A 10,625-nucleotide genomic window follows, 5' to 3' on the forward strand; every position below is an offset into this window, starting at 1 on the left:
ACTGTCCTGAAGATGACCTCAGATTGAGGTCCAAATATCGAAAATTAAAATATGAATAGAACGAAGTTTTGCGTTTTATTTAATTGCTGGGCCACGAGCTTGTTAAAAATGATTCATAGGTTAAAATTCAAAGGCCAACAACAAAAACAAAATGTGAGTAGTCATCATCAATACCTATCTGAAATCAATAAAAATATTTTCCACAAATGCTATGTTGTAAGTGTACTGCGTCAACTTAAACTTCCTAACGATGTTTAATAGCTGCCAAAAACTGTTCGAAGTTGTTCGGACGTTCCGATTTTTTCCAATGGATAAAATTTTTTGTTTAAAAATTTAAACACACTCGTTTTTTAATGCAAGTATGGGGTTTTCTTGTTAATAAATTTACATCTAAATGAAGGCCTTTATTAACGTTCGTTGAAGTCATTTCTTCGTACAAGCAGACGTACATATTGACGCCTCCAAACCATACTATGCTAAGTCTGACTATCTCTAAACTGACATAGCATAGTATGGTTTGGAGGCGTCGATATGTACTATATCTATATACTGTTACTCACCAAATTGAGTACACGGTTTGTTTTTGTTAATATTCGCAATGTTTAACATGCTAACGTTTGTTTTTATTTTGCTTTGGTTTGAGATATGGCTTATATTTTAGCAAACCCCATTTAAATCCAAATATGAGGCTGTGTACGAAAATTATGAAAAATCTGCAAAGCAAACTTTTTAACAAGAATTTCTAAAAAAATCAGTTTTATAGTCCATTCAGTTTTAGTACAACAATGTGCAAATTTCAAATGTATAAATAATTCTCAAAAATCATCGCGAATTTTTAGGCATTTGAAATTTGCACATTATTATATTAAAACTGAATGGGCTATAAAACTACATACATACCTACGGTGACCACAAATATATTTTGAAAATGCAGGACAATTTTTCAACAAATTTACCTACATATAATTGCGTAGTATAAAAATAACAAAAATATACTGCATATATACATTCCTCGTCATTTGAATAGCGCACCCTTTTTTTGATTTTCAACCATATAAAGTATGCTTGACAAAATTTTTATATGGAAGAAAATGCGCAGCACCGTCAACAAAAAAAAAAATGTCGCCCCTATGTTTAATTTTTTTTTAATTTTCAAAAACTTTTAAAATGGGATGTAGACGTAGAATATGCTATATTTTTATAAAAAGTTAATGAATATTAAGCAAACAAAAGAAAAACTGTACCTACTAAGTATTAAAAGGATGCGCTATTCAAATAACGAAGAGTGTATATTTCTTAATTATTAATCCAATTTTAAACTTTAAACATAAATCAAATTTGCTTCATTGGTATTAATCTTTTAGTAATGAATATTTACAAAATTATAATAAGGCATATTACATATTACTTTACACGAAATATGAACCTCTGTAAATCAAATTTTTTAGGCAAACATTGGGTCGTTGAACACGAAAAAAATACCCATGAAAGAAGTGTTTTCGAGATTTGTTCGAAAAACATATTTTTAGTACTTTTTCAGTTATTCCTCAATATCTCATGAAACGACCAACAGTTCGAATGGTATTGATGGGCTCTTTGCAAAAATATATATTTTTTGTGCAGATTGTGTTACGTAACATCTACATTTCTCATCAGATTTTCATTTACTGTAAAAAGAAAATGATTGAAATTTTAATTTTTCGATTTTGGTCGCTTGTAAGACTAATAATTTTCATCGAAATCGGCAAAGTAATATATTTTTGTAAGAGGACTGTAGGTCGCTTATGTTGATTGGATAATATTTTCATGAGATATTGACGAATAGGTTCGAAATGTACCAAAAACATGTTTTTCGAAAAAATTACGAAAACGCTTGTTTGAAAGGAAAATTGGCTTCGAGAATATTTTTTTCTTAAGCGATTACCACAAAATTTGTAGAACAGTGTTATCGATATATTTGATGCTGGTCTTCAATTTCTCGTCATCCATTCTCCATAACCGTACAATATTTAGAACGCATTGACTAGTTGAACCTTCAAAACCAGCTTACCCTTATGTAGTTATCGACACTGCTTTTATTTCGATTAGGAAAAGTTTTTTTTTAAGGATCGAAGAAAATGCGGGACAAAGGCAGGACACTTGGAAAAAATCAGTACATTTTGGGGGTTTTCTGTTTTGTAAAACTACGCAAGACAGACCTTTAAATAACACTACGGTCCTGCAAAAAACAGAACGGATGGTCACCGTATACATACCTGATTTTTTCTAGAAATTCGTTTTAAAAAGTTTGCAATTTTGCTGAAACTTTTGCAGATTTTTCATAATTTTCGTAAACAGTTTCATACTTGGATTTAAATGGGGTTTGCTAAAATATAAGCCATATTTCAATACCAAATTAACAAAAAAATTTTGCAAATATGTACTAACAAAAAAAACCGTATACTCAATTTTGTGAGTAGAACAAAATGAACAAAAGTTATTTGAAGCGTTCGGACGTTATACTAACAATCGATAATCCTATAGCTTTCCGAAAAAATTTTATTTTATTTTATTGTATTAAAATTTTGACAAATAAAGTAAACGTTACGACTCTTTTTTTTACATGTAAAGTATATTTTGCGTCCGAACGCTTGAAAAAAAAGCACAATTTGTAATTTAACTTTAGACCGTTCCTAATATATTTTTACTTTGTTTTTGTTGTAAGGCTTACAGAACATAAGCTGTACTAAATTTTTGTATAGATTTCCAGTGCTTTTTAATCGTGTGCTACAATTATGAAGGATTTCTGAAAGGTATGGTTTCTCCGAAAAAAAGAAAAATTGAAAGTGTAGTTGGAAATCCGCACATATCTTGAAATGGAATGGACCAATTAGTACTATATTTTGGTGGATGAAAGACAAAATATATAGTTATCGATCGGCATCTATAAACTTTGTCCAGGCAAAATTCTATTTTTTTGGTCTTGGTTGACACTTTTCCGGAAACACCCATATATATTCCTTTTCATCGCCGCCATTCTCATGGATGAAGGTTTCTGAAAAAAGTTTAATAAATGTTTAATTGAATATGAAGTAAGCAATGATAAGAGAACTCATCATTTGAAGGCTCGAATGTTCCACAGATTAGAGCAGCGGGTCCTGGATTGGAATTAACGTTATGTGCAATTTGTTCTCCGCGGACTTCACTAATGAAGATAACAAATTGGAAGCTGTGCCCATAGCTCGTCGTTTTCAATGTGTTCAGAGCTTAACACTTATTAAAGGATTATTTGAAAAAGTTTTAAATAAACTTAATATTAATAATGCTTATTATTGCAAACTTACTTTAAGTTATTTTTAAAAACATTGACTGAAATGCTTTTTGGGAATTTTCAAAATAAGCATATTGTCAATGGCTGGTTTACTCTATACTGTGGGTCATTCTGGCTGTTGACGCATCGAAATAAAATTTCTCTTTTTGAATTTTGTTAAATGCGCTATCAAGCTGTATTAAATACATTTTAGGCGCTATAACTTCTAGCTGGGCCAAATAATTCTCCTTGTTTAAATATTTCTAGAGGAACTTAAATACAAAAAAAAAAATGACAGCGGATTGCGTAGAACACTTAGAATTATTGCCACGTCTGACACGCTCTTATCTATCATTAATGATATCCATTGTTAATTGATAATGTAGAAGAACTCTCCGATGGAGTCGCTCTGGCACAGGCGTTAAACCAATTTGCACCTGAGGTCTTCACAAGTAAGTTATAAAAGAAAAAGGCATACATCTAGATAACAAACCGTTCAGCTTCGGAAAAACTAAAAATGCAGATCGATATTACTTTTTACTTTATTTCAATTATATAAATATTATTTGGCGTAATTTAAAAGTAAAGAAGAATTAAGAGGTTAAAATAAAATTTGTTCGATATCTTAAAATATTAGGTAATGATGCCAAAATAAAGATAATTTATCTTTCAGTTGATATATAAAATATATATGCTTGTTTATATATTTAAGCCAAAAATAATCTTTTTTGGAAAAAATTGCATAATCAATGCTAAAGAAATTTATTATATTTAGAAAATGCAAGTTCTTACCTTTAATTTGATATTTTAAGAACTCAGTGATAAGAAAAAATATAAATGCGAGTGGTAATCTGAACGGAATTTTTTGGAAAGTGTACTGTTTGCGCTGGAAGTGGAATGAAATTCTGCACAAAAGAAACTATGAAATCACTCTTACGCCTCCGCTCCTTTTTTTTGGCAACACAGAAGGAGAATTCTACTTTGTAAGGGTTATGATCCCTAAGGGCGGCCGAAAGAAGCTCCGCGCAAAAAACTGTGATATCACTCTTAAGCTGAGATCCCACGATTGCCGCAAATGTAAAAATTGCGTATTCTTAATAAAAAAAATAAATCAATTGCATCTGCTTTGTATATTGCGGGCTCATTTTGTGCAAATTTGTTGTTGTTTGAAAGCAAAGAAGCAAAAACTTGTGCCCAACGAAAACTCACGCATTTATTTAGAAGTTTGATTGTATAGTTTTTTTATTTTTCGACGATAACTGCAACGTGCTATGTGGAGTTCAAGTTGCAACAGTTTTCTTTTTAATTTTGTTACGTAGAGGTTTTTTTATTCATTACAAGTAAAATTGGTACAAAAGAGTTATGTTTGTTTAAATGAAAGCTGCGAATTTACATAATTTATGTTTGGAATTAAATTTTATAATTATATGTACAGCTCGCAACAAAAGATAGCACCTTAACATTTTGATCAGTCTTGACTTTTTTCTTCTGTTGTTTAATGTTAATTTTTTCCTATAAAACCATAGCTCATTGTCTAGTAAAAACCTCATAAGTCCAAATTCCAAACTTTATACAAAAATTATAAACATTTCTTAAAATTTTGATCACAATTCAATGGTTTTTAATTTGGGTTTCTAGAAAAAATTTTGTTTTGCAGTTTACAAAGTAATTTACAGAGAAGAAAGTGCATAATACCGTCAGCTAAAAAAATTATAAAAAATCAACAGGATCTTTTAGCAACTTCAAACCTCCACCTTATTGTACTAAATTTTAATGAGCTACAAAACTAAATAGCCATTTTTTTTTAGAAATCCAAATTATAAACCGTGGGATTGTGTTCAAATGTTTAAGAAATTTTTATAATTTTTGTATAAAGCTTGCAATTTGGATTTATGCAGTTTTTGTTAGACAATGAGCTATACTTTTATACGAAAATAATGAAGATTAAATAAGTAGAAGAAAAATAGTCAAGACTGGTCAAAATGTTGAGGTTCTACTGCTTTGTCGTGGGCTGTATTGAACTTTTTAGTTTTTTTTTTAATAAATTTATACTGTCATGGCAGTCCGCCATTTGGTGACATAAAATACCTTTCGTATTCTTCTCGTATGAATTTTGCTTGTGGTGGTATATATCGCGGCAAAGATTCCGTTATCGGACTTCAAGAAAAATTATAATTTCACTACAAATTAAATTAAAAGTTATGTTGCTTCCGAAAACAAGGATATTAATTTCAGTGATTTTTGGACACATAAGGAAGCAAAAAAGTAAATTATTAATAAACAGCCTAAATATTGATGTGTATTGTTCACTTCAATTGCCGCACAAGAATACAATAAATATTGCCGCAATTTTGAAATTTTCATTGCCCCATGATTGCCAATCGAGCTATCACACGATTGCCGCACACGGGCCGTATTTGATTGGGCACAGTAAGCACAATATCGGCCTCTATTGCCGCATGAGTCAATGTATTGTGAAATCACACGATTGGGGCATAAAATGAGGCAATAATTGGTGTATTGCGGCAATCGTGGGATCCCAGCTTTAGGCTTCCGCCCCTTTTTTGACAACACAGCAAGGAGAATTCTGAATTGTAAGGGTTGTGATTCCTAATCGCGGCCGAAAGCCGCCTACGTAGAAAGAAATTCTGCGAAAAAAAACTGTGATATCACTCTTATGCTTCCGCCCTTTTTTTGGCGACACAGAAAGGAGAATTTTATTTTGTAAGGGTTATGATCGCTAAGTTTTGCGCAAAAAAAACTGTTGTTGTTGTAGCGACACTACTAAGCCCCGCCTATTTCGGTTCATCCTACAATCACTGTCGTCAAGCTCAACCAACGGCAGGCCCAGGAAACGGGCTGTTTCAATAGGGTCGGACCAAAGGGAGTAGGATAGAGCTGGCATGTGAAGAGGTGGTTGGTGTCGCGCGGGGAGTCTCCACATGTCGGGCATTCACTGGGGAGGGCCGAAGGCCGCCTACGCAGAAATAAGTATACGAAATTAAAGGTAAAAACTTGCACTTTCTAAATAATATAAATATCTTAAACATTATGTATGTATTTCTTTTTAAATGGTTATTTTATGAAAAAATTATGATATATTTTTCGTTTTTTAATATTTTTGGCTTAAATATATAAACAAGTATATACATTTTATACATCGGTTATGTAGTTTAGAAAATATTAATACTTTAAAATATCCAAAAATTTTATTTATCCTCCTTTTCAATATAGACAAATAATATTTATATAATTGAAATCAGCGTAAAAAGTACAATCGATCTGCATTTTTAGGTTTTCCATAGCTGAACGGTTGGTTATCTAGATGTGTTCCAAGAAAAAAAAGAAAATTAACGAAATTTTTTAATATGATTTGTAGATTCGTGGTTGTCTAAAATTAACACAGGGGTCAACTGGCGCTTAAAAATGAGTAATTTGAAGAAGGTGATTGAAGGTGTTTATGATTATTACAGTGACGTGTTAAGTTATTCACTTGCGGATTTCCCACGTCCTGATGCACAACGCATTGCCGAAAAGTGTGACGTTGGCGAACTGGAACGTCTTCTACAGCTTGTGCTAGGTTGTGCAGTGAACTGTGTTGCCAAACAAGATTACATTCGACAAATAATGGGCTTAGAAGAATCCCTGCAAGCTAATATAATGCGTGCATTGCAAGATCTTGAATCCACTTGGCAACGAGATTGCATGAGCATTGCAAATTTTGATTATAAAATATTACAAGAAGAAAGAGACGCTTTTGCCCAGAAGTGTTTCGAGACTGAAAAGAAAGTAAAGAGATTATGGGTTTTCGATGTTTATTTAAAATAACTTGTGTTTTATTTTAGATGTTGCTACTGATTGAAGAAAAGTCTATCATGCAGCAGGAGCTTGCTAAATTACAGCTTGAAATTCAACGCTTAGAATCTACATGTGCTGAAATCGGAGATGACGGTGTTTCACTTGGACCAGTACAAGCAGGCTCGGCACGTTATTCTGAACTTCGGCGACAGCTTGATCGAATGAAAGAGGAACTCTTACAATCAGATGCCTCACGAGAAGATTTAAAACTAAAAGTGCAACAGCAAGAAAAAGAAACACAAACCTTGCAACAGCGAATTGATGAATTAACAGTAATTTCCTCCTAAAGTATGTATGAACGCAATTGCTTACTAATTAGTGATTTTTAGAAAAGTACATCTGAATTAATTCAACTAAAAGATGAGGTGGATGATCTACGCGAATCAAACGATAAATTAAAAGAATGTGAGATTCAATTGGAAACATACAAAAAAAGGCTGGAGGAATACAATGATTTGAAGAAGCATATTAAAATTTTAGAAGAACGAAGTGCCGATTATGTTCAGCAAATAATGCAATGCGAAGAAGATGCAAAAAAGTCCGCCACTCTGAAGGGTCAAGTAGAACTTTTTAAGGCTAAGGTTCGTTTGTTCAAGTTTTCTTTTTATACATATATACCCGAGTTTGTGCGGAAAGTATTCATCAAACAAGATGTTTGGTAGGGCTTAAGAGAAACCCGATTTGTAAAATTTATTCAGTCTTATCATGAGTTTCATTTTCCCCGAACCGGTTCACTTTTAACTTTTCGTTTCCATGTATTTACTATGGGGTGATGAAACATTTTGGGTTGAGTTTTTTTCGGGCGAAACTCAGGATAAGGCAGATTATATATTAAAATTTCCGACAAAATATTTCAGAAAAATAAGATTTACGTGAGCTGCAACGATTTAATTATATCTCCAAATGAACTAACCGTTAGGAGGCTCAGATGTCAAGATATTTGAAAACCCCGTATTTATGGTCCGATAGGGTTCATATTTGGAATGTATATTTAACGCTCGTATCTATACTTTTTTTTTGCAGTAAATTTTTTAACACACAGTGTTCATGGAAACACGTTATAAAAATGTATACACTGGCGGTCAAAAGTGGATGAATATGCTTTGCTTTTAATATTTAGAAGGTTTCTCAATCAAATTTTTTTTTAGTTTTTGTATAAAAATATGGTTAATGCTTTACCAAAAACCAAATAAATAAAACTTTCAGACTTCAGAATTTAGAAAAATTCCAAAAATTTTTAACTTATTAATCCAGAATTTTAATAAAACTTCCGGGTATGCAGTATGCAAGGCTTATAAAATTTTAGTAAAATAAGTGCAAGTTTTTAGCCGCTAAAAATAGCATTGATTTTTAATATTTTTTTGTTAGCGGCGTTTTGCACAATTTTGCATGTAAACATGAATTTCTTGTGGAAGAATATGGGCAAGACCGTTTGCGAAAAAAGTCAACCAGTTTTCCTAAACTTCTCTATTCATATGAAAAAACCTCAAAGTCCTCAGCAAAAAATAAATAAATAAATACAGTGGTGGAAAAATTAATAAGGACACGACATTTTAACAAATTTTTCCTATTTTTCGTTTATTTATTTAGTATTTATTATTTTTTATAAAAGTATAGCTCATTATCTAACAAAAACCATATAAATTCATATTTTCAAACCTTGTGCAAAAATTATAAAGATTCTGCAAAATTGCATCTAAATTTTTAACTTTTTAATCTGATTTTTTAGCATTTTTTTGAGTATGCAGTTTTATGGCATAGTTTTATAAAGTGAAAGTTTGAATTTCCCAAAAATTGCATTGATTTTCGATAATTTTTATTCTGAATGTATTACGCACTTCTTTCTATACCGTTTTATTTCTAAACCTCAGTAGATTGTAAAGCCAAATGTGCGTAACCACGGTTAGATGTTACTTTCCTAATAGGTTGCGCAAGTTAGACTTTTTCTTTTAGTGCGGCTTGGAAGGCATCCACACCTTGTATAGCAGAAAATGCGTTCAAAAAATTGCCAAAAATCAAGGCGAGTTTTTAGGAACTTAAAACTTACACTTCATTCTACTAAAATTTAATGGGCGCTAAAACTGCATATTCTAAAAAATTTGATTATAAAGTGGAAAATTTAGATGCAAGTTTGCAGAATTTTTATAATTTTTGCACATGTTTTGGAATATATGTTTGGAATATGGTTTTTGTTATTGTTAGATAATGAGCTATACTTTTATAAAAAATAATAAATATTAAATAAACAAAAGAAAAAAAAGACATTTGTTAAAATGTCGTGTCCCAATTTATTTTTCCTCCACGGTGTTAAAATCAATTCGATTTTTTAGCCGCTAAAAACTTGCATTTATTTTACTAAAATTTTATAAGCATACAAAAAAAAAATTTATAAAAATTCAAATTAAAAATCAGCTCGAATTAATAATTTGATAGTACCAAATTTTAATTACTAAGCTCCGCACGGCTATTCTTTGTCAATGCGATTCGTACATGGAACTTTATTATAATGACAACTCGCAGTAGTCTAAATAAAAGCAACTTTAAGAATGCTCTATATGCGCACTTTCGTGAAAATAAATTTATGTTGTATAATTATGAGTTTCGTTATGTAAATAACAAATCTAGTTAATATGTATAACCACTGTATTGCTTTAATTGTCTGTACTTTTTATTATCACTTTACTTTATTATAAGTTTAAGTCTTAGGGCCAGTTTTCAGTGCCAGTTTAAACTTAGATTAACACCCCTATTCTGCAACTTTTTCGTATTCGGATTTTACTACGAATCGTAGAAATAGTATGCTGCAATCCGAATCGTATTTTCGAACTTTCGAAATTCGTAGCAATGCCATGCCTAAAAACGAACGAGTAAGCTTTTTTGCGTAATTTTGTACGAAAATAATTCTGTGTCGGAGGCGAGATAAAATATGTAAATCGATGTGCGTTTGCAGGAAATATTAGTGGCGTTCATTTAAACAGATAAATTTGCCCTTCGCATATGTGTATATCTTTATCCACTGCTTTATATAAACAAGCAAAAAAGAATCTGTGCTGCCCCTTATCGAGAAACTTGGGTCCGGCTTAGTTATTTGTACAATGATTTTCGGTTGTTGTGTCCAAACGCATAATCCGAATCCAAAAACTTTAGCATCACGTGTAATCAAAGAATTAAAATTTTATTTAAAATAAATGTTTCAAATTTCCGAGCACTATCTTGTTAATAAATTCGGTTTGCACTATGCACTTTTTTCCAAATTTCGATATGGGTTCTGCGCAAAAATATTGTGGATGGCGTAGCCGGAGTGATGTGCACAAGTAGTGTTGAATACCTTTAACATGCGGAAGCCCCTCTTCTCCGGCAATACAGAAAGGAGAATTCTGCTTAGTAAGGGTTATAATCCCTAAAGCTGATGCCAGATAAAACTTTGTAGCTTTGCGTGACATTTATAAATTTGCCAGCAAAGCGCCAGACGCAAAAG

General features: G+C 31.7%; 1 protein-coding gene across 1 annotated transcript in view; it reads left to right on the forward strand.

Annotated features, from left to right (window-relative positions):
• Positions 1 to 3,650: 3,650 nt before the first annotated feature.
• The window catches only part of LOC118736263 (protein hook), a gene marked incomplete at its 5' end in the record, with an annotated part of 29,594 nt that continues 22,619 nt past the window's right edge, over positions 3,651 to 10,625 (forward strand). Inside the window, 4 exon segments of the mRNA XM_036466357.1 lie at positions 3,651 to 3,741; positions 6,669 to 7,078; positions 7,135 to 7,419; positions 7,477 to 7,728. Coding sequence (XP_036322250.1) covers positions 3,651 to 3,741; positions 6,669 to 7,078; positions 7,135 to 7,419; positions 7,477 to 7,728 — 1,038 coding nt within the window.

The sequence above is a fragment of the Rhagoletis pomonella genome, unplaced genomic scaffold, assembly GCF_013731165.1.
Source record: "Rhagoletis pomonella isolate Grant_MI unplaced genomic scaffold, Rhpom_1.0 Rhpom_scaffold_00003, whole genome shotgun sequence".
Lineage (NCBI taxonomy): Eukaryota > Metazoa > Arthropoda > Insecta > Diptera > Tephritidae > Rhagoletis > Rhagoletis pomonella.